This window comes from Opisthocomus hoazin, chromosome 1, assembly GCF_030867145.1.
Source record: "Opisthocomus hoazin isolate bOpiHoa1 chromosome 1, bOpiHoa1.hap1, whole genome shotgun sequence".
Lineage (NCBI taxonomy): Eukaryota > Metazoa > Chordata > Aves > Opisthocomiformes > Opisthocomidae > Opisthocomus > Opisthocomus hoazin.
In genome coordinates this window covers 51,067,553-51,092,402 of record NC_134414.1, presented here as the reverse complement: position 1 = coordinate 51,092,402, position 24,850 = coordinate 51,067,553, and the positions used below count along the sequence as shown (strand labels likewise).

Below are 24,850 nucleotides of genomic sequence, written 5' to 3'. Positions count from 1 at the left end.
TAGTTTCCATCTTTCAGGATGAAATATTCCAATCATTTCTTGTTTGCCAAATGTCTGAGCAAAAATTATTCATATTTATTTTGGTATATTATATTAGCAGAAACACAGTTTAGAGTTGTCTTCCGTTGCATAGTGTTTTCTGCAACACTTTTTAAGCTTTTTTGTGTGATCACAAGAATGAACACGTGGATAGATTCAGTGTTTTGAGGAAGAGTCAAAACAGCTTTGGTAATAAAAAGTAGTGTCTCAAACTGGAGTTTTTAAAGGAGTCAACAAGCAGGTGGACGAGGGAAGCCCTGTTCGTATAGTTCTATCAAAGGTTATTAAACAATTTCCTAATCAAGCGCTCTCAAGTGCTGTATTTTTGCAGTTCAGTTATTCCAGAATAGATTTACAGGAAAGAAAAAGGTAAAGATGATAATCAAAGATATGGGACTACTAAATAGTATTCTTCACTTTAGAAGACAAGAGGGGTAAGATTGTATGAAATCATGAACGATGTATGAAAGATAAATAGTGGTTAATTGTTGAGTCTTCCAATACCAAAAGTTCTGAGCAACCAGAGACCTTAGCAAAAGGTAAGTTCAAAAGATTGCTGCTCTTCATAAAACACACATACTGTAAGCTGTGGAACATATTCCTGTAGGCCATTATTATGCTAAAAACTTTCACAGACTTAGAAAGCACCTGCACAAATTAATGAAGAAAAAAATCATCAAAAGCTATTAAATGCAAAGATAGTATTTCTCTTTTGGGTACAGCTGCCTCTTAACTGCTAAAGATAGAAAGAGTTCTGTGCAGGTATCTGTACAGGTTTGCTTGACTTGATTGTCTTCCCTATCTGTTTTCTACCTGGATATTTTTGAGAAATAAAATGGTGAGAAAGACAAAGCTTTGATTTCCATCGGTAGAGCTGCTTTTATTTTTCCTTTTTGGGAATGACTTTCAGTGTGGATAACTGTTTTGAAAACAGTGGATGTCACTGCTAGGTAGAAGACACAGTAGATGCCTAAGCTTACATTTGTTTCATAGTCTTCAGTAAAGAACAACTGTTTTTATAAGCATCCCACCACTGGCTTTATCTTACCTGTTTGCACAGAAGATTCTCTTTGCTAGCATCAAAGCCAAAAAGCTTCGGAGTTCCTTTTTAGACAGTGGGGAAGACAATGATATGAAGAGTTCCATAGGTAGCTGTGTATCTGTTGTACTCTAATGTATGCTTATAGACAGCATGGCAAGGAGGGCTATAAGAAAACCTCTCCCCTGAGAAGAGCAACTGTATATCTTTCCAATGCAATAAACAAAGTTGATGCCTCCTCATTCTGGAAATGAAGAATATTAATCAGTTCTTTGACAAAGGAATACATACTATGACAGCTTTGAGAATTGTCAATTTTTTTTTTTACCCTCCAGACTTATTTTTAAGAAGTCATGGATTTTTCAGTTAACCTAATGCTTTTAATATGTGAAAATCGATGTGTTGGGATTTTTTTTAAAGAACAGTGTCATTTGTCATTTTTTCTCTTCATAATGCAGAGTGAAGAAAACGTTTCAGGGATGACAAGCTTCCGGGAAGTACTGGAAAAGATGTTGGTCATTGTTGTTTTGCCAGTACGGAACAGCCTTAGAAGAGAAAATGAACTTTTCTCTTCGCATCTGGTTTCTAATACTTGTGGGTTGCTTGCTAGTATTGTGAGTGAGCTTACAGCATCATCATTAGGATCTGAGGTAAAGCTTCTATAAAATCATTACTAGAAGTCTTTCAGGACAAGTATATTATGAATGTGATACCTGCTGTGGCAGGAATTTTTTAAGTGTGCAGATCTTTCACAGATGATGGAATTCTCAGTTCTCAGTAGCTTTCAGATTTAACATAAATTTAAAAGCATTTATTCACTGTATTAGGGAAGTGCTGTTGATAATTAGCTACTTCATTATGGCTGCAGAATTCTGCAGATTGTTTACAAAATGGCAGTTTTTTTGACCGCTTCTCTTTTTGTATGCATGTCTCTGCATGTGTACACTCAAAACTATATTTGTTTGTTGCTCACTGGAGGCAGTGTCACATACCTGAGCATCTCCATGCCTTTCATGGTATCATGGGTGCCTCATGTTCTAAACCTATCTGCTTTTGATTATGGGTCAGAATTTATAATGTGTTTTGTTTATGCATTGTGTGTTCCTCCTTTATATGTAAGATACTCCTTACACATATCTTCTTTATATATTTAATATTATATAATGTGTATTATATTTGTCTATATCATTAGACTTTTTCCAGTTTATTTGCTTTGTATTTGAGAGTGATACTGAGTTCACCTTATTAAAATCCAGATTCATAATTACACACGGATGTTCCCTTTCATGAGGCTGTAACATCGTTAAATGATGGAAATTTATTTGATTTTATTAAAGGGATGTCACTGTCTCTGTACTATCAGCAAACTTTTGTCACAGAAAGAACCAAGCTTTTGGTAACATCTTGATTAAAAATGTTTTTACAACAAGATCTGTGTCTGTCCTCTCTTAATCTTGACCTTACCAAAGGCAGAAATACCTAGCTCTTCTTGAAGCATAGTTAAGCTATATTTGGTGCTAATTCATCCTGTAAAATACGTATTTAAACACTTGAAAAAATAGATTCCTAATTATTCCTAGTTAATTCCCAATTACCAGAAATTATATTTTCTTTTCTGTTTGCAGTGGATACTGAATAGAAGCCCCAGTAGTGGCATCTTCTATGTTTTATCAGTTGACTTTTCAAATTTCCCCAGTTGAAAGTCTGGCAATTTAATTCAGTTAACTTTGCTTTATTTAAGTTGTCTAACGTTTAGCAGTTAATTTTTTCTGGTGCTTGTATTTAACTTTCTGCAGGTTGATGGGCTGAACTCTCTCCATTCTGTCAAATCCACTCCAAACCGATTCACTAAAACAAGTCAGGGAAGAAGCTGGAATACTGGGAATGGATCCCCTGATGCGATTTGTTTCTCTGTCGACAAACCGGGTGTAGTTGTAGTAGGCTTTTCTGTTTATGGTGGAGGAGGAATTCACGAGTATGAGTTGGAGGTACTGGTTGATGATGTAAGTACTGCATTTGAGAAAAAAATTTGAACAAAAATTACCTTAGAGTTTTTCATAATATGTTTTATAAAGTAACATTGTAATATTCTTACAAAGTCTAGGGTACCAGTAAAACAGTGCAGTGGTAGTAGGGTTTTTTGTTTTGCTTGTGGTGGTGACTTTTGTGGTACTGCAAGCTACAGGCTGTATCCAGTAGAGTCCTTACCTTGGTTGTGATCTTGAAATCTTACTTTATTACAAATAATATTTGAAGTGTAGTGAGTTTTTCAATTCCTGGAGCTAAATGTAAATTAGTACCAGTTATGTCTCTATAAACTGCGAAGGAAAATAAGAAATAAAGGAGACCAAGTTAAAACATTTTAAACCAATAATTGAAGAAAGGAGTAACCTACCAGCATGGTCAGGCTGTAGCTCCAGATGTTTCATGTGTTGTTGAGGTACTCTCTTAGAAAAAACATGAAACTTTATTGTGTGTTTTGGTAAGGAAGAAAAACTTCTGTTCTTTTACACCCGGTTGTTCACTTTAACTAACTGTTCTAATCTCTTCCAAAGGGCAAGCATTGGTTGCTATGGGAAGTTAACCTCTCTGCTCAGTAATTTCCATTTTAGCAGAAAGGCTTTACTGTTGACTCTGTACAGGTTTTTCAGCTTTGCTTTATTTGTAATGCTGTGTGTAACAATTTATGCAAGAAAGCATAACTTGCACAATTGCATGAATGTGTCATGTATTTACATCATAAATGTATTAAAATGACTTTGTTTCTGTGAATCAGAGTGATCATACTGGAGATTCAACTCATTCTCATAGATGGACCTCTTTAGAGTTGGTTAAAGGAACTTATACGACAGATGATTCTCCCAGTGACATAGCTGAGATCAGACTTGACAAAGTTGTGCCGCTGAAGGTAAAAAAAGGAAGTGTGCATCTGTAGGTTTTGTATGACTTCTTTAGACAGCAAAAATCGGAATGTTCAACATAAGCTGTTTTTTTGTGTACACATTTAGAAGCTGGTCTCTGTATGTTTGCCTTATAAAGTCTGTTTCACCCTGTGAAATGAAAAGTTCACATCCTGGCAGCAAAAAGAAATTAAATCTTAATTTTTATAATAGCATAAGATAGACAGTAAGTGCTTAGTAATTTTAGTATATTCTTGAATGCACAACTTTTTTGTGTGCAACCTGATAGCTAGTTTTCTTGGGTACCTGGTCACTCTTCAAGTAATTAGTAGTAATATTTTAGTGAAATTACAGTCTGTAGTTCTGGAACATGGAACAGCTTTGACTTTTAAATGCTGGATCTTTTTCAGTTAATTTCATTTGTAGAGTGGTTTTAAGGACTTCTCAGACTATCCAGTATTAATGATTATTAACTAATATTCATAATACCGTTCATAAATATATATTAATATTCATAATACAATGAAGCCTAACTTTAAATACTTGTTTTGTGCTGCGTACTATTTTTGGCTCTGCTTTTTAAGGAAAATGTGAAGTATGCAGTTCGTTTGAGGAATTATGGAAGCCGGACTGCCAATGGAGATGGAGGAATGACCACAGTTCAGTGTCCAGATGGTGTAACATTTACATTTAGTACATGTAGTCTGAGCAGTAATGGCACAAACCAAACACGAGGACAAATTCCACAGATTCTTTATTACAGGTTCGTGTGTTGTCATGATCCATTTCTAAGAAAAGTGAATAAAACCCTCGTAGTGCTATTATACCACATCTGGTTTTTTAGAAGTAACAGAAATAAATACATCTGGAGCGTGTTTGAGGAAAGAACTTCTTTAACAGTAGTATTGTGTTCTTCCAGTGCAGTTTCAGACTAAAGTTATTTAGTGAAGACAGTTTTTGTGACACCAGTTGTACTGGTGCCTCTTCCAGTCTTGTTTAATGTTCTCCTTTTTTTTTTTTTTTGACTTGGCAAATAATTGGATGGTTGACCTCTCTTGCAAGGTCCATTGTCTACTGCTTTAAAGCTGTAATATGGGGGACTGGTAAGATGCTCTACTTCAATCTTTGTTTTTTCTATAACCTAAGAGATTTTTGAGAGACCACTCCCTGGAATGTTTATCTCTCTGATTTCATTCAGTTCCTTCCTCTATTGCCAGAAAGGATTGCATCGTGCAGTGAAGCAAGGTCTGTTTATATAAGGAACTGTCTCCTCTCTTACTATATAGTTCAAAGGTATAAAAAGAGAAATTGCAACTGCCAGAAGAAAAGCAACTGAAACATCTGACTGTCCTGCAGGGAAGCTTTATGTTAGCCTTTCAGGATGAGAGTAGGAATTCACTTAAGGTAATGCTTTTGCAGAAAGCATTGCTTTCATTTTTGAGATGCTTACCCTGATATCTATGAAGAGGCGATTTTCGAAATGTGTCAGCACCTGAATATATGAATTACTACCATTATCTGTACAGCGAAAAAATGTCACACCTTTTAATCAAAACTCAATTTTTGTCATAAAAAGCTGATCAACAGTAGATCCAAGGAATAAAAGGAGCAAGGAGTAGTAATTTACTTTGATATTTAATTATGTGCCAGGTGTACCTACCTAGTAAAATGTGAAGAGGATAAAATAAGTAATGCTGCAACAAGTGATGTATTTTGGGCTAACAATCACAAGAACATGTTGCTTTTAAGAAAGCTTGAAAGGAGCTAAAATACAAAGAAATAAAGTTTCCAGCAAAATTATAGTAACGGTATATTTGAAGATACAAGATAGTTCTAAACTCCTTTAAAACATGAAATTGACTGTACGCAAAGACTCAAACAATCCAGCTTATCAGTAATAACAGTAATTTCTTATCAAAGAATGGAATTACAGTGGTGCACATCATAATACTTTCATTGATTTAGTCTCCTGGAATCTCAGACAACATTCCCTGTGTTTAGGGAATTCCTCCAGCATTTGGAGGTCTTTTATTATGAAGTATCGTAATTATCAAGTATCGTATTACATATGTAGGAGGAAAGAAGGCAGGGAAAACATTTCTTCCCAGTCCTAGAATTTCTGCTTTTATATAAGTAAAAGAGGGAATAAAGGAGAAATAACCATTCAGTTGATTTCAGAAAGACAAAGGACATAAAACCTCAGTAAATCAAAGCTTCAGGGCATTCTGACATAATAATAAGCTAACATATGGCAAAAAACCACACCAAAGTGCTGTGTTCAGAACAGTCTCAGGTTTTTCTTGCTTCTACTGTGATAAAATTCTAAGAAGCTTTTGGAGGACTGTAATGGCACAACTCGGAACATTTACAGAATAAATAAAGTTTTGTTTGGAAAATTTGCAGACTGCTGCCTGTAATCACAATGTCTTTTGAAATTTGCTTGGACAACAGAAACTTAAATGTCATCTGATGAATGACTATAGTTATGGGTTTAATTTGAGGATTCCCGGTTTGATATGTAATGACTTGAGATTTTGATTTGTCTACAGTAAAGGAACAAATGCTCAGTAAGGTGTTGTAGAATAGAGCTCCTTGTTTGGAGGATACTCAAATACAAATAGATTTGTTGCTTACACAAATGCCAAGAAAGGCCATACTGAAAGAAATGTGTTAATGGACTTCTGATAAGAGCAGAAATGCTTTGGAAGGATTTTTTGGAAAAGTACCCACTTGGAATTGCACCCACTATCAGTCACCAGTAAATTCAAATTAAAAAGGCTCGAGGCTGACTGCAAACCTACAATTCTAGAACACGATCACAAAAAAGAAAGACACCTTTTTTTAAGAGTAGTTAATGTAAGTCATAGAGAAGGATAGGTGTCCTTGTTGTGCACTGAACTGCTCCAAGTAAAGTTTTTGAGCATTCTGAGGTGCCAGTCCTAGAATCTTAATGTTCTGGAATGATGTTCTGAAAGATCAGATCTTTCTGGACAAACAAAATCCAAAAGAGAATGGGAAATTTTGTTCTACATGTTGACTAAGTGATTCTGGTTGTCTGTGCCAAGGCTTAATTACTATCATGTTGAGGGCTTGAATTAGTTCATAATTATCATTTGGCTGCTTTGAAAAAGCAAATCAAACCATATCTTTCATATGCCTTATAGAAATAGTTTTGTGCATAATGTTGTTTAGGAGAACCTAATTTGACATACAGAGTGGATTTCAAAGAAAAAAAAATCGTTAAGGGTAAGCCTAAGATTGTATTTCAAAACGAAAATTAATCTTTAGAATCGGGAGGGAGAATCTTTTTCCCTGTTACAATACTGCAGAAATATCCATTGAAAGTGTTTTATTCATTTCTGTGACGCATTTTGTATTATTCTGTTTTTATCAGGTTCAGCTTGGGGAAGCATAGCAATTAATACATTTCTGTGGTTTGAAAGGCATCTAGTCAAATGAAACATTTCAAAAAAAAGGCTTTTCATATTTTCTGCCAAATAAAAATAAAATGATTGCAAAGGGTTAACACTGAGGCACTGCCCCCATAATATCCTCTGTGGGTTTTTTGATTGTTTCCTTCATTGTTTTATCGTAAATCAATTGTTTTACTCATCCTGTGCCAAAAATCAGTCAGTCATGTCTTTTTGATGTAATTTTGTGTTTTGTGAACTTACTTTAACTTAATCCACCATCCAGGAGTGAGTATGATGGAGATCTGCAATCACAGCTTCTGAATAAAGCTAATGAAGAAGATAAGAATTGTAGCAGGGCTCTTTCTGTCGTGAGCGCTGTTGTACGAGCAGCCAAAGACCTGTTGCACAGGGCTCTTGCTGTAGATGGTAAGGCTTTTGAAAATTGACTTTCAAAATTTCTTTCTTTGATTGCAAGAGATAATAGTAGAGTATCAGTGATACAAGAATGAGGAGGATGATGAGGGGACTGGAGCATCTCTCCTACGAGGAGAGGCTGAGGGAGCTGGGCTTGTTCAGCCTGAAGAAGAGAAGGCTGCGAGGGGACCTTATAAATGTTTATAAATATCTCAAGGGTGGGTGTCAGGAGGATGGGGCCAGACTCTTTTCAGTGGTGCCCAGCGACAGGACAAGGGGCAACGGGCACAAACTGAAGCAGAGGAAGGTCCGTCTGAACATGAGGAAGAACTTCTTCACTCTGAGGGTGATGGAGCCCTGGAACAGGCTGCCCAGGGAGGTTGTGGAGTCTCCTTCTCTGGAGATATTCAAGACCCGCCTGGACAAGGTCCTGTGCAGTCTGCTGTAGGTGACCCTGCTTCGGCAGGGGGGTTGGACTAGATGACCCACAGAGGTCCCTTCCAACCCCTACCATTCTGTGATTCTGTGAAGAATTGTGATACTTCTCTTTTGCTTTCCAAAGAATATTTTTGGAGCCTTTCGTTCCTGTAGGTATCAAACTGTGAGTAACTTTCTAAGTCTCTGGGTTGCACTTGAGATGTCATAGACAGATACCTTGTTTAAGTTTGCTCATCAGTTTAGCAAGTATTGTATTAAAGCTGATAAGATTCTTTATTTTCAAAAGATATGCTATCATGGGTCAGTTCCAAATTTTATGCCTGTTTTGCACAGTGATGGTAACGAGGAAGATTGGTGAATGTAATGCATTTATAAGCATTATAAGCACATAATTATACACGTTATAAGCACACGAACATCTGTTTCTAAGACATGTAGACTTTAGCCTTAAAACTGAATGGTTTTAAGCTACCATCTTCAGCCGTTCCAGTCAAAATGTCCAGAATATTGCATAGTGCTATAGAAATTTATTTGCAGAGCTGGGAGGAGCTTGTGCTAGCTTTTATACCATAGAAAGTATGAACACAGTTTCACAAAATGGCAAAGAATGCAATAAAACTGTGCTCTAAGAGGAGGAAACTTTTTAACAGAGAACTGTATATAATGGCATGTTTACTGCAGGTTTAGAATTTGGCAATGCCTAGATAATGAAAGTAATCTGAAGTAAAAATTAGTTTAGAAACCAGAAGTCCAACTTATAAGAGACAAACAAGAAAAATAAGATGTGTTTTGATCCATGGTACATTTATTAATAATGCCTGTCTTGTATTTTTTTTTTGTTTAGCTGAAGACATTCCAGAACTACTCAGCTCTTCCAGTCTGTTTTCAATGCTGCTTCCCCTCATAATAGCCTACATAGGACCTGTAGCAGCAGCCATTCCCAAGGTATGCTCCCTGACAGAAATTACTGAAAAATTTAAGACACTTATACGAGGAAAAGGTTTCCTCTGAAAATCTGAACATCTTGATTTCTTATGATTTTATGAATTGTTTATATTTGACCATGTGACTCATTAAGAATTTTCCAAGAGTCAAGGATTTTAAAATATGTCATGTTTTAAAAATTACTTTGTTTTTTATCCTAGTTGCAGACATTATGAATAAAATAACTTAAGGAAGCAGAGGGAAAGATGACAGGCTTTAACAGTAGAAAAAGACAAAAAAATTAGAAGGATCTGCATTTATGACTTATTGATGAACACTGGTGGGATGAAATGTCTTCTATATTATATAAATCCTATTTTTACAATAAATATGCAGAGCAGCAGTAGCTGCTCAGTAAGATTATTTCTGTCAAATTTAGAGGGGGGAAGATGTCAGCTATAGATAAAAATATCCTTGCTTTTGAGTGATAGAGCCATTCTTCCATATGCCTGGTCTGGAACACTCTTGATATATCTTACTAGATTTAGAAATGTCTTTGGTGCCTACTAGCTACGGATTATTGCCTTTTATTGCTTTTTCATGAACTGTAAGCTCTGTTCTAACTTCTCTTTAAAGGGGGAGGAAAGAGGACTGGCCACTTAAAATGTAGCAGATGCATTTCATTAATAATAGTTTCAAATTTTAGTTACCTTGTTACTGTGAGGAACTAGAATTTAGAACGAAGTGTTTTGCTTTAGAAGTGTTCCTCTTTGAAAATGCCATAAAGATTACAGAGAACAATGCAATGCTTAACACTACATGCATTAAAATACATTGAATATTTGAAAAAAAAGTATTAATGTTGGTACAAATCAAAGTATAACTGGATTATGACTTCAATACGGTATTTTCTTTCTCTCAACTCATGCCTTTTGATGGTTAATGTTACAGCCTTTTCGTATTGGAAAATGTGTTTTAGTGAAGGTATCTCACAGTTGTATACAAAATTTTATTTCCATTTTGCCAAGGCTGTAAGAGGATTATTTGAGATTAATGTAGTGATGCTTTTTCTATCAGAATTGTGTGGATGCAGAATTTGAAAATGACTGAATGAATTGTGGTAGTGATATTCTGAGAATATCCAAAACAACCATTGTAGAGGTAAGAATGCGAGCATCGTTTTCACCCAGTTATGAGTAATACTTTATTGCGTGTGGTGTTATGTTACAGGTTGCTGTTGAGGTCTTTGGCCTAGTGCAACAGGTACTTCCTTCTGTGGCAGTTCTCAATCAGAAATACGCCCCTCCAGCTTTTAACCCAAATCAGTCTACAGACAGCACCACCGGAAACCAGCCGGAGCAAGGGCTCTCAGCTTGTACTACCTCCAATCACTATGCTGTTGTAGAAAGTGAGCATCCTTATAAACCTGCCTGTGTCACGCACTATAAGGTAAGCACCATTTCTAAGCCTGCATGCAGTTTCTTTAAAGATTTTGACAGGTGGATTTTGTTTCATCAACATTTACTATCTGATAAATTGTTGCCATGGGTGACAGTTCATATTGTCTGACATAGGAGGCAGTTTCCTATATTATTACTGTACTGCTTTCTGGAGGAACCTCTGTTTCTCCAGTAAGTGTAGTAGAAGCTATGGTGGAAACTAGTGTAGTTTTAACCCCTTAGTGCAGGCAACTACTGAAGTCCCTATATTTGCTCAGTCTTTTCCTACTGTTGTGCAGTTTCTTTGCTCTCACTGTACAGACTGTAGAAGTTGGAAGCCTTCATGTATAAATTATCATATCTCAGACTTTCTAACCTAATGCTAAAACAATGCTTTCTGAAAATACTTAACAAATTCTAGTCAAATTAATATGCTTTATAGTGTAGGCAACCCCATGCTGGTTGTTGCTGGTCTGCCAATTTAAATTCGTAATTCATTACATTCACTTAGACCATGATGTGGCATTGCAGAAGTCCCAAAAGTCCTCTTAAGTGTGTTAAGTCACTCTGAGTAGGATTCGTTTCACCTTACATGGGTGACTATTACTATAAAACTAGGTTTTCCTCAACATCGGTAGAGAAAGGGAATTTTTTCTAGCTGAGTAAAGGGTTGAGGCATAAATTACATGCCTGAGTGATAAATCCCATGTTTCAGTTCTTGAAATAGTGAGTTGTGCAGTTGCATTGACTCCACAACTGTAAATCAGAGGTGGCAAACCTGGAATCAAGTAAGAGCTGCGGGAGGTCATTAATTACTGTTCCACTATTCCACTTGCTTGTCCTGTGAGACAGCAAGACGTCCACTGCAGAAAATGTAGTTATATGATTTTCCTGAAGCAGTGATGTTTGTTACTGTTCTAAAAGTTTATGGAGTTTATCTGATGCCTTGGGCTTAGTTGTTACCGCTTTTGAATTTTTGTAGCTATATGCTATGGTACTGCAAGCCATATTCACAAGTGTGATTCAACAGCTGTGTACTTTTCTAGGATTGCACAAAACAGATGTCGAATGTGTTTGTTGAAGTTTGCATTTAATATGGTATTTGAGAGTTAAATCTTTGTATTAGTAGTCTGTGGTGGTTTTCTTTAATAATCCTGTGCAGAGTTCTTAAAACAATCACAAATAATATTGTAAGTGCAAATGCTTAATCTGGACAGAAATTGTAATACATGATTATAATTCAGTAGTGTGTAAAGGATTTCGGGTGTATCTGAACTGCAAAGAATAAATTAAGTTAATGTTAATCTAAAGCATATCAAAACAATTGTACTACATAATTACACTTTCATAGCCTAAGCAGTTAAAACCAAATGGAAATGAAAATTAAGTGTGAAAAACCCTCAACAACCCCCAAAACTTGTACATAATTGGACTGCTGTTTTGTTTTAGGTGACTTTTCCTGAATGTGTCAGGTGGATAACGATAGAGTTTGACACTCAGTGTGGCACTGCTCAGTCCGAGGATGTTCTTCGTTTACTAATTCCTGTCAGAATTGCACAGAGTCTGGGATTTGGACCAAAGCATACTTCTGTTCATGAAAACCTTAATTCATGGATAGAACTGAAGAAATTCTGTGGATCTTCAGGGTGGCCTACCATGGTATTAGTATTGCCAGGTAATAAATAGATACTGCAATAATTTCTAGTAATGTGAATTATTAAAATAGTGAAAGAAAGTTTGATTTTTCTGCACAGTTATCTTAGAAAAAAAAATTGTAAAAGTATCTTTGACCAAGCTGGCAAGAGTTCCTTACGAGCCATTGGTTGTACATCAGTTGATTACATTTATATTAGGTTTCTTGTTTGACGTGTTGATCTGTGTGTTATTCATGGCTTTACTCTACATATTAGATATAAAGTCTAGATTTCATATATGCTCATGTAGAAGAAACATACAAAAAAAAGGATAAATTTTTTTTTAATTTATGTATCCTTTTACTTTCTGTAAGGAAACGAAGCTCTCTTTTCTCTGGAGACTGCGTCAGACTACGTGAAAGATGAAAAGGCTTGTTTTTATGGTTTCAAGTGTTATGCAATTGGATATGAATTTAGTCCAGGATCTGATGAGGTGAGGAAAAAGTGAAACGGCTGCAATTGCTGCACCTATTATTTGTCTCCTGTAAGGCCAGATTTTTTTAAAAAATACTGTATTTCCACTTCTGACTAAATAACATTAGTAAAATATTTTTGTTAATTACACATAAGTTTTGAATGTTTTTTTGTTACAGACATTACTTGTTTGGAGTTCTTTACTCTGAATATTATTGGAATGGCTTTTTGTTTGTTTTGGCTTTTTTAGTAACTGTGACAGTTATCAAATACATAGCATGATTTTATCTAGTAGGTCAATGGGATATGAAATTTTCTAAAATTCTGACCTAGTCTGCCATCATAAATCCAAAGGACTGAGGCTTTCAGATACACAGCGACTCGTATTTTACTGTCACTGGCAATTACAGGATGACAAACCCGTGTTATTTTTCCAATTTTCACTCATACCAGAACTCTCAGACTCCCTGGAAATGCTGTGGTCGTTTAGGCTACCTGAGGTTTTGCACAGTGGTCAGCTCTAAGGACATGAGTCATTTCCACCACTGTTTCTTTGTTGCAAAAGAAAGATAAAATTTTGTCATGTCCTTGGGCCAGTGCTTGATTTTGGCTTATTTTAAGAGATTACTGAAAATATTTCGTATGCTTTACAATAATTCCAGAAAAATAGACCTTCCTTTATCTTGGGAGTCTTTGGGCCTATTACTTGAATTTCACATGGGCTGCATCTTACTTAAACTGCAACCCTCACAGAAGATTTACATCATCTTATTCCTGTATTCTGCTCAAGCTAAATGATGTCTTCAGGCTTCAAAACAAGAGATTCTTTGGAATTTCGTAACAGATCAAATAAAACATACCATAAGATTACTAGCTATGATGGTCTCATGGCTTGCAGCTAATCAGATTTATAAATCCTATAGATAATCTAACTAGTCTACAATTGTGTCATAATAATTATTATTCCTTAAGCAGAAGAAAAGATGGAGATTCGTATACTTCATTAGTTTCTTAAAAGCCTTTACAAACAAAGGTACTGTCAGGTTTTTAATACTCAGTGCTAAAACATACAAGCCAATGTGTTTACTGTACCATCTAAAGAAAAGTTACAAGTAATTATTTTCAGGCATACCTTTTTATAGCCCAAACACTTTTAAGTTGTGTAAATAGAAAAGCAAGTTTTATAGTGTCTAAGCTACCTTGCATCTCGGGACTAAAGCCTCCATAAGTAACTTAAATTAAGTCATTGGACACACAATGCAAGTTTCTCATTCTTTTGGGAACTTTGTGAGGACAGTTTTCTGAAGTGTTACCACTAGAAAAAGAAGTATATGTTCTGGTGACCACTGTGTTTTTTCTAGCTTAAAGAAATAAGGTATTACTAAGACCTAATTCAAGACAGTGGATTATTTTTTGTGAATCTGGTCCTCTCTCCTTCCAAAGGGCAAACTTCTGGTAGCGTTACCTAACTGTGCTATATTGAATGACATTCGCTGTTTGGGAAGCCTTTGCAAAAACTGAAGGATGTCATTGAGTGTGAGCAAGTGCATCAAGGAATCAGGTGTAGCTGAACTATTAACCTTTATTTAAACCCAGGATTTTTTGCAAAAATTGTAGATTTATGCTTTGATGAATTAAAAATGAAAGGCTTTTTGTTGGTCATTATTAAATCTACAAAATACGTGCAAAAACTGCCTTCTGTATAAAGGCAGGGAACCGTCCAGTGGGTTGATCCACATTTCACATCTTTACTTGCTTGGTGTTTCAGAACCTGCTGTTCTGAGTCCTAAAGAAGCAGTTTATCAAGGGTTTAGTTTAACATGCGTTTTCAAGGTTTTGCAGTCTGCCTGGGAGTCTCTGAGAATACCAGGCAAGTCTTGGAGACTCTTTCCAAAAGAAGAATTTTTTACCAATTTTATATATTGCCAGTTTCTGTAACTCCGCCTAGAAAATCCATCAGATGAAAGTTTCCCATCTTCCCCAGTGTTTTTTGGTGGTGTTTTTTTGGTTTTCACCTCCATGACAGGCATCCATCAGAGGCATGCTGAACCACGCACAGCTCTCTTTAAAATCGGTGTTAGTGTCAACACCTTCTTGTGAGCAAAGTTAAAGAGGTTGTGTCTGCATGTAGCTGGGGCAAGTTGAAGGGAAAATATCAAATACATTTCTTTATAGTTAAATAAATGGCTACAACCTCCCTAGCCATACTGCTCTCCCCTCATTCCTTGCACCCAGCCTCCTTCCCTCCACATACTTGAAAACAGCCTATGTGGTCTGTTCTTTTTTTTTCTCATGAACAGAGTTAAGATACTGATGGAGAGACCCTCTTGTGTTTTCAGTGACAAGTCTGGAGGTGGGAGGGAGTCTTCTCATTCCGTAGAACAGCAGCACTGGTGGGAAGAAATAACTTTCCAGGGCACATAGAAGGGAGAAACTGTCAAGCGTGTCTCCCAGTGTTTAATATGGAGAAGGGGAAATTATGGAATCTTTTTCCCATCCTTGCCTCTCCAGCTAGAGAAAGGGAAGAGGGGAAAAAAGTTAACAGTACTACCTTTAAACAAGATGGTAATGTGAGCTTGTGTGGTATGTATAGGTGTTACAGCTTAGAAGAGGCGTTGCTTTTCAATCCAAATATCTATCAGTAGGCTTTTTGTATTAGGAAGTTCTCTTTACTATTGCATGCAAAAGACAATTACTGTCTTCAGATGTTCTTGCTAGGCTACCAGAAGCATGGTAACCCATTTATTAATACTCTTAGCTACTTGAAATTGTTCTAAATGTTTGGTACTCTGGCCCGTGTCGCAGCAAAACATGACAGTCTAGCTGTTTAGTAGGAAGAACATCACTGAGAAATGTCCAACTGGAACACACAATTAGTATCTGTTAGGGTAAAGCAGTGTCAGGGAAACACATTCATTGTCCTGTTTCCTGAAACACTATTTTTATATTAAAATTTGTTTCAATTTGAAGGGTATTATTCAGCTGGAGAAAGAATTGGCCAATTTAGGAGGATCATGTGCAGCAGCTTTGATGAAAAAAGATCTAGCGCTTCCTATTGGTAAGTCCTATTCGAAGAACGTGCTTTGTTATTTTATCATTGTTTCAGGTTTTCTGAATGAATACTACTTTTAAGTCTTAATGTTGCTTTTAATTAGAGATGATCATACAAAATTGATTATTAAAACTGAATTAATCAAACAAGATAATAAGGTGATGGTATTTTCTGCTTACCCTGTTCATTTTATATGTGTATGGGGAGGAGGGAAACCTGGTCATTTAAATCTGAACCAACTCACCCCATCCACAGGTAGTGTATCAGTGTACGAGCTATGTCCTTCAGTTTCCTCATGGTACTCCACAAATGTGCAGGTATCTTATTTGTATTTCTCTTTCACTGTTTTTTCGCCCTGCACTCCACACCTTTGTGAATGAAAAATACCCGCAGCATTGAATTGCAAAATTTAAAATTGTTAGTTTAAAATTGAAAGTGTCCATTGTTATCTGTAGACTTTACAGCAGAAATATTTTAGGCTGTAGGTTTTTTTTTTTACAATTACCAAAATACCCCTATACTTTTACAGCAGATGCAGCAAATAAGTTTACAGTAACCTAAATGCAATTTAAAATGTAAGGAAAAACATGATTTTAACAAAATTATTGGATATGGAGATTGAATTAGAACTTTCTGATGATGCAGCCATATTCTGTGTAATAGCATTTCTCCCAGTTTACATTGGTGTATAAGAAAAACAGGCTCATGACCCATATAATAAGGTATCTTTTTGGTCATTTTGACTTGGGAGCAAAAACAAGAGCTCAAATATTGTTAATGAGACTGGAAGTGTGTACTAATGAGCAGGAGGGCATTGATCAGTGTGCAGTTATAACCACAAAACCTAATTGAAATTTTTATCTCTGTATTTTGCTTGTGTATTTGAATGTGCAAATTTCTTACTTTGTGTTGTAAATAGGCACCTCAGTTGCACTGGTAGATCTATGTTTCTCTCTCAAAAGTATAGGCAATTCTATAGTTTAAATAGTGCCGCCTTCTTTTATCCTCCAAACAGCCACATCAGCTCCTTAGTTTTGTTGACTTTCCTAGAACCCATTTGTCCTGCTTTCTCATATGCAAAAAAAAAAAAAAGGGGGGAAGCTGAAACTGAAAAGTTTCTAACAACTTCACAGGTTTTCTAGTACTTCATACTTCTCTCTAAAGAGGTTTTTTTATGTTGAATGTTGAAAAAAGAGAGGTAGGTGGTACATAGATTGGCTTTATATGCTTTCAGATAGAAAGAATTTGAAATAAAACGTGAGGTTAAGTTACCTATGCAGTCTCAGACACCTATAAAAGTTGCTGTGTATGATCTGCAGGAGAGTAGGAATAGATGCATTAACTGTGAAGAGTTTCCTGATTACTGACATAATTATAATCGATTCATCTGACCGTTTACCTAACTCAAGGACTTTAGCCAAGTCTGTTAGTGTTGCTGATAATACTATAAAGCTGATGACAAACAGGCATCATACATGTGTGTTGTTTCTCTACAAGACCACTGGACCCTATGAATAAACGGAGCTGATGATTTATAGGCAGCAGTGGTAGTGTTTGCAAATGTACACCGATGTGTAACCTTTTTAAGACAGTTTTCGGTTGTCTGTAATTTTGCTTTGTTTAAGTGTTTTGCTTGGCGTCTCAGAAAAACACTGTGGCAGGAAAAGAGGTAAAATGTGGTTTTCTAGAGCAGCGTTTAAATGACAGTATCAATCTACTTTTCCGTTTTCTGGGTTCTAGATTCTGTATCTTCTATCTTTTGCTGCAAGTGAAATGCTGGCTTAAAAAATACTGTGTTACTATCATTGCTCATCTGCAGAGCAGTATCATCTTGTGCATGAATTGGAGTGTCCTTTAAGAAAAACCTATCTAATCATATAAAAGACTGTCTCGTAATGCATGCACACAAGAAGGCCCTTTGTATTAAACTTTTCATACTTTATATTTGCCTTTGTTCCATGTGTGGATGTATGCAGGCTAAAGAAAGTAACCTAAGAAAAAGGCTCACTCCAGAAAAGAATTAGCAACTTAACTTACAATGCCTGAACTTTGGCATTTAGAAGTTAGGTATATAGATCTAAGCTAGTAGCTCTAACCTTCTTTTAGAGTTAACATAGCCATCGTCAGAGGAAGTTTCCTGTCATCCTAAGGTGAAGATGTAAGAAAAATGAAATTAATCACCCAAAGGAGAAGCCTGTTTGTCCTCCATTTGCTCTGAAGACACCTTGTAATACCCAACTCTGAGCTCATTATCTCATGCTTCACTGCTTTTAGGGGAAATAAATCCTGCTCCATTTCCCACATATTCTTTAGACCTTTGGATCCAACTAAGGGCTCTTAAAACCTGGTGATTTTAATGAAGACAGTAAGAAACTTCATGAATGTGGCAGAATTTTAAGAAAAGGAAATAGGAAATGGTTGAAAATTCTCACCTGGTACATTTGTGGAAGGTTGTGCAAAGGGCATCATAAGAGTTAAACAAAAAGAAAAAGAGACTTGTCTGGAAGCTTTCTGTCAAGGAAAGTAGAGTGATTGAACTGACTTCAAATCAGAGTTAGTTGTCACAGGCATCGTTGTAGGGCCCTTCCAGCTTCGGATTTATTTGCATAATTTGTCTTGGTCCATTGACTTTAAGGAGATTGTCCTTCACAAAGACCTTGCTTTTTAATAATTGCAAGTAACCAAATACTTGTATAAGTATTCCTCTAGAACCATTTGAAAAAAAAATACTTTGAAAGGACATCAAGAGAAGCCTTTACCCTTTTTTTGCTCTGAAGGAAGCTGGACCAGACAGTGATTCTTTAATGTATTAGGAAAACTTTATCTTTGAAAGTACACCAAATACTATTTGAGTTACCATGTTCAAAAGGTCACATTTCCTCCTTGTCAGTTCTCCAAGACTCAGATTTAAGCTCCTTTTTCCCAAGTGAGAGATCTAGTCTGTGACCAAGATCTAACTTCAACAGCAATGTGGAGTTGATCAGTATATTTAACGTTATTACTTACTTAATTGTTTCAAATTCAGTAGAAGCTATTTCTGAGAGCAGAATATTTGTATATATTTGTTTCTTTGAATTTTAAAAATGCCTTGGGACTCGATTCTTCTCGTTTCTCTTTCTCCCTTCTTACTAGTAGAATTGCCTGATACGTTTTTGTGAGAGAGCAGAAATATGGTAATCTTATCTGTTTTACTTTCTTTTCTGCTAAAAGACTGTGTTTGGCAATTCTGTTCACCCTGGAGTCACTTTTGAGTTGCATTTCTGAGAAAGAAATATTGTAGAATAAAATGTATTTGAGGTTTATGTTTTAGGAGGAATCATAATTTACAAAATTGTGCAGAGTTTATAAGATTTTTCAAATACTGTTACTAGGGTAAGTTCTTAAAAGGGAGCAGCTGGTGCATAGTCATAGGTACTGCTTCCCAGAAACCATTTTGACTTCCCAAAATCTTTTTCTGAAAGTATCTAGTCACTCCAAAGATTTGCCATACATACTGTCTTGGAGATAAGAAGACAATTACCAGATTTTTGTTTTGTGTGACATATATTGTTTATTTGCTTGTACACTACTGCATGTTTACTGTGTTACTTGAAAATATTAATCTTTCAGCTGCTGGTTAAGAAATAGTACACATTATCCTGCAACTTAAATTTTGTAGTATAAAAGGCTTCACTAAACAGAATCGAATTTCATATTCCATCACATGTAGATAAATGTCAGTATTACTGTTATGAAAAGTAAGTTTCATTTTTGTTGTGAAAATAAGTTCTGTTTTTACAGCAGGAAATGAATTTGAAGAAGACCTGGAGATTCTTGAAGAGGCTGCTTTACAGGTATACCATTGCTTTTTTTTTATTGCAACAGACTTCAGCACACAATTGCATTGAAACTTTGACTTTTAAGGAAGAAAATCACTTGTAAGGTTTTTATAACAAGGGGGAATCTGGCCTGTTATAAAACAGTGTAAGAAAGTCTTATAGAAGTTTAGTATTTACATTAAATCTTTCTAAAAATATATCTGCTTAGAAAAAAATGCATAACATATCACAGAGGAAGTTAGATGACCAAATATATTTCAAAATATATAGATGTCTGGCTTAGGTTGCACCATTTAACAAATTTTAGATGTTACCAAATTAATCCTGCGCATTTATTTGTAGTTGCAGAAACAAAATAATGTTTTCTGTTGAGTGGTAAAACTTACAAAGTCCCAAATAATATAAATTCAGTTGTTCTGGATTGATGATACATTTTGTTTGTTGTGATGAGAGGTAATGCTGGTCAGTAGCTCCATAACTATAGCCCCTAGCTGATGATGCACAGTGAAAAAGGAGTTTTCACATTCTGTCTGTCTCTCCTAATTATCTTCAGGGCAACTGTCTTGAAATTTAGTTGTTGCAGCACTTACTGGAAAAATATATCAGTTTTACAGTATGGCACCATTGCATAGGCCTTAGATGACAGAACAGTAAACAGAAACTGTCTAGGAAGAATTGGATGTTCCTTGAAAGAAATTTTTTTTAGCGATCTGTTCTTGGACCCACTGTGTTGTAATTCAAAATGTGAGCTAGGAATGTGCATGCAAGTAAGGGATTCATTTTTGCTTTCAGTCTGGTCTGTTAAGTATTTTATGCATCTTTCCACCTTTGTTCCCTGCTTGCAAAGAAAAGATTCCTTTTACTTCATCTCACCCAAAAATACCTTTCTTAAGAGATCTGTCTTTCTGTAAGTTGCATCTCTAACCTTATATTTTATTTTGGAATATGCTCATTGATCCCGTTTTCTGAATGGCTTTCTTCATTCTTCATCTGGTCAGAATTCAGCAGCTTAGGATACTCTTATCAGGGAAATTCATGTTACCTTATTCTTTCTTCTAGAAATTCTCTCTCAACTCATGCTTATTTGATCTCATTTAAAGTAAATCATTGTTTTATAGGCTGAACTGACTTCTTTTAATTTTCATCAGAGTAAGGTTTATCTCCTCCTACCTGAATGATTTTCAGTGCCCAGAATGTCTATGCCAGTTGTGGGATAGTGTCTACATGTAAGGTACTGAAAAGCTGTTTTGTCTCCATCCTTTCATCCCAACCCCAACCTCTGCAAAAAAAAAAAAAAGGTGTGCAAATCTCACTCCGGCATTCTCGGGAAAGGCTTGGCACTATCTCACTCACCAACCATTTTGGAAGCTCTTGAAGGAAGTCTTCCACTTCAGGTACAAAGCAACGAGCAGTCATTTCTGGAGGATTTCATTGCTTGTGTACCAGGATCAAGTGGGGGACGACTTGCAAGGTAAAAAGTTTGTGTGCTACATGGATAAACTCATTGCTTTATAGCTGTAATGTTTAAATTTTGCAACAAAATAGAAAATGTTTAGTTATGTGTTAAATTTCAAAACCTGTGCACTGTTGCTTGTCTATGCAACTGGCTATAGAACTTTAATAGCTACGTCAAGTATTAGTTAAGTAAAACTATTTGACTGTATTTTTTCTATGAATAGGTAAAAGCATTGAAGTATTCAGACCTTCTGCATCCTTTCTTAGCTGAAAGTCATATTTGTACAGAGTAAGAATTTATGTTTTGGGGGCCTGTGAGATATTTTAATATTTAGTGTTTTGTCTTTGTTGTAGGTGGCTTCAGCCAGATTCGTATGCAGATCCTCAAAAAACATCGCTGATTTTGAATAAGGATGACATTCGATGTGGTTGGCCAACTGTTATTACAGTGCAAACAAAAGACCAGTATGGGGATGTTGTTCATGTTCCTAATATGAAAGTAATTATTGTCATTTCTTGATGTTCTTATACTCTATCATGCCTTCTTTTAGTATTTGTTGTAGATATTCCACAGAATACTCCTGTATAGGGCAGAAAGTGGCATTTGTAAATTCAGTGTAGTCAGACTTTCTTACCTCTAAACCCACAAAAATACAAATTTCTGTATTATGCCAACATCATTTCATGCAATTTATAGCTTGTCTTTAATGAGCTACACATATGGAGTCGTGGAAATAAAAGCTGTAGGTGATGTTTGATGATAATGGTGTGTAAGGTGACAAGAATCCATTTCTTAACTTGTAAGCCAGGTTAGAGTATTATAAATTTTAAACTGAATAAATATGATGGAAAAAGAATCAGAAGCACATTGACGGACCATTTTGTAGGCACTTTATTTTAGACTAGAACAGCACTTACCCCTTCTTGGTTTCTAATATTTGGAAGTTCCTTTAGTGTATTTGGTTGGATTTTTGAGGGTTTTTTGAGTGGGGTTTTTTTTTTTCTGATTTGGGGATTGGTGGGTTTTTTTGAGGGAGGGGGGCGTGTTTGTGGGTTTTTTGTGGTGGTTTTTTTTTTTTTTTTTTTTTTTTTTTTTTTTTTTTTTTTTTTACAGCCTCAGGTAGAATTAGAAAACCCTTACAGGCTTTGGAGTGAAACCTGTGGGATATGTATAAGAGTTGACTGCTTTATATGAAGTAGCAAAGAATGCAAACAATACAAAATGAATGCAAAATGTTTTTCAGATTGGTTTAATAGATTAGGTTACATTTGTGTTTTACAGCCCACTTTTGCTATGGAGTAGTACAAATATTTTCAAGACTTGCTTTTGTTCAAGTCCAAAAGGAGGTGTAGTACCTGGTACAAATGTGGGGGTTGGACTAGATGATCCGCAGAGGTGCCTTCCAACCCCTACCATTCTGTAATTCTGTTACTGACTTAAGGTGTGGCAAAGGAAACAGAGAACGTTCTAAGTAGTGATTTTAGTCTCTCAATCAGGAAAAGAATGTGTCAAAATTGTTGCTGGATTCTTGTTGAGTTACTATTCTTATACATTTCTTAATTCAATTTAATCATTCTGTTGGATTCATTCAGTGTGCAATGTGCTGGTATAATTTCCAATAACTTCAAGTAGTGTATGAAATCTGCAGCAATTAAACTCACTTTATTGCAGATTTAGGATGAGTAGTAAGTAAACTTATTTTCCAGATAGTCTGTTCTTCCTCAGAAAACTAAGTAGAGCTGACTCTTGTTACCTGCACTAATGGAGGTCAGTGGTATCTCTGCTAAAATAAAAAGTCAGATAAAATACACGTTACAGAGCACAGTATGAACAAACAGTGCTGATGCAGTAGAGTAGCAGAGCTAGCCAAGATCCCATCTGGCCACTGCTGATCCAGATCTGGCAGGCCCTGATGACTCACTGTGAAACCTGTGCGCTCATTTGGAAGGCTCTCTTCCCTACTTTGTAGCATTTTCTGTTGTGGGAAAACCTAGCTCGGCATACCAGACTGCATACTGCTTCTCAGGGAGTGCTCTGGGACTGGCAGAACTGACATTGGGCCTTACTGCTCGTGTGCAAAGTCAAATGGGTGCTTCTCTCCGGTACATTTACACTTGTCAGAGATGCTGAAGATGCTTTGCAAAGTGTGAAGTGTAGACACATAGGTTTTTGATACAGCTGGATTTGTTGTGAGTGCTCTAAGCACTTTGTCACTGTACTTTATCAGATCTAAAAGAACGTGTGTGTGTGTGTGTGTGTGTGTGTTTTCTCCGCAAATCATCTTCCGTATTCCGTATCTTATTGCAGGTAGAAGTCAAAGCTATTCCCGTTTCTCAGAAAAAAACATCTTTGCAACAGGAACAAGTTAAAAAGGTGCAACGGATACCAGGGAGTCCTGCATCAGCTGCTTCCCCTAGCAGTGATATGACCTTTGGAGGACTGCCTTCACCAAAGCTTGATTCTTCCTATGAGCCAATGATAGTAAAAGAAGCTCGATATATTGCTATTACAATGATGAAGGTAAATTACTGTCATTTTAGCAACATAACCATAAAATTCAGCATTCAAAGTGCGGAAAGATGTGCGAAGGAGAAGGAAAAAAATACATTTCAGTATGATCACAAGCTAATAATGCATTGCTTAGAAATTACTTTGGGTATATTCAAGTTCAGCAGAAAACTAGGTGCATCAGAAGGACCAATTACCTAAACTCTAAAGCAGTTATAAACTGGATTAGAATTGAAAAAGAAGAGTTGTCTTTGCTTTTGATTACACAGATTGACAAACTAGTCTGAGTCAAATGAGAAATGAAAACGGCTGTTGAAATGGGGGGGAAGGGAAACAAACCTATGTATCCATATAGAATCATAGAATGGTTTGGGTTGGAAGAGACCTTACAGATCTTCTAGTTCCAACCCCACTGCCATGGGCAGGGACACCTTCCACTAGACCAGGTTGCTCAAAACCCCATCCAACCTGGCCTTGAACACTTTCAGAGAGGGGGCATCCACAGCTTCCCTGGGCAACCTGTTGCAGTGCCTCACCACCATCACAGTAAAGAATTTCTTTCTTATATCTGATCTAAATCTACCTTCTTTTCATTTAAAGCCATTCCCCCTTGTCCTATCACTGCATGCCCTTGTCAAAAGTCTCTCTCCAGCTTTCTTATAGGCCCCTTCAGGTACTGGAAGGCTGCTATAAGGTCTCCCTGCAGCCTTCTCTTCTCCAGGCTGAACAATTCCGATTCTCTCAGCCTTTCCTCATAGGAGAGGTGTTCCATCCATCATATTGTTTCTGTGGCCCTCCACTGGACCCACTCCAACAGGTCTGTGTCTTTCCTGTGCTCAGGGCTCCAGAGCTGGATGCAAGACTCCAGGTACTCTCACCTGAGCACAGTAGGTAGGCAGAATGATCTCCCTCAACCTGCTTGCCACTCTTCTTCCGATGCAGATCAGGATATGGTTGGCTTTCTGGGCTGTGAACACACACTGCTGGGTCATGTTGTGCTTCTCATCAACCAGCATCCCCAAGTCCTTGTCCTCAGGGCTGGTCTCAATCCGTTCACCACCCAGCCTGTATTTGTGCTAGAGGCTGCCCCGACCCATGTGCAGGACCTGGCACTTGGCCTTGTTGAACTTTATGAGGTTCTCACGGGCCCATCTCTCAAGCCTTTCAAGGTCCCTCTGGATGGCATCCCTTCCTTCCAGCATGTTGACCGCACCACACAGCTTGGTGTCTTTGGCAAACATGCTGAGGGTGCACTCAATCCCACTGTCCATGTCACTGAAAAAGATATTAAGCAACACTGGT

The 24,850-nt window shown here is 36.6% G+C and overlaps 1 protein-coding gene across 16 annotated transcripts in view; it reads left to right on the top strand.

Annotated features, from left to right (window-relative positions):
• The window catches only part of MYCBP2 (MYC binding protein 2), a 204,760-nt gene that overhangs the window by 104,553 nt on the left and 75,357 nt on the right, over positions 1-24,850 (top strand). For 12 of the 16 annotated variants that reach the window (XM_075423340.1, XM_075423403.1, XM_075423393.1 and 9 more), the window contains 14 exons: positions 1,537-1,728; positions 2,875-3,081; positions 3,855-3,986; positions 4,563-4,741; positions 7,675-7,817; positions 9,088-9,188; positions 10,398-10,616; positions 12,056-12,281; positions 12,615-12,733; positions 15,685-15,772; positions 19,547-19,599; positions 20,883-21,055; positions 21,394-21,538; positions 23,348-23,560. In XM_075423340.1, coding sequence (XP_075279455.1) covers positions 1,537-1,728; positions 2,875-3,081; positions 3,855-3,986; positions 4,563-4,741; positions 7,675-7,817; positions 9,088-9,188; positions 10,398-10,616; positions 12,056-12,281; positions 12,615-12,733; positions 15,685-15,772; positions 19,547-19,599; positions 20,883-21,055; positions 21,394-21,538; positions 23,348-23,560 — 2,190 coding nt within the window. The remainder of the gene's footprint in view (positions 1-1,536; positions 1,729-2,874; positions 3,082-3,854; positions 3,987-4,562; positions 4,742-7,674; positions 7,818-9,087; positions 9,189-10,397; positions 10,617-12,055; positions 12,282-12,614; positions 12,734-15,684; positions 15,773-19,546; positions 19,600-20,882; positions 21,056-21,393; positions 21,539-23,347; positions 23,561-24,850) is intronic. The other 4 variants (XM_075423377.1, XM_075423419.1, XM_075423326.1 and 1 more) reach the window with 1 other exon arrangement.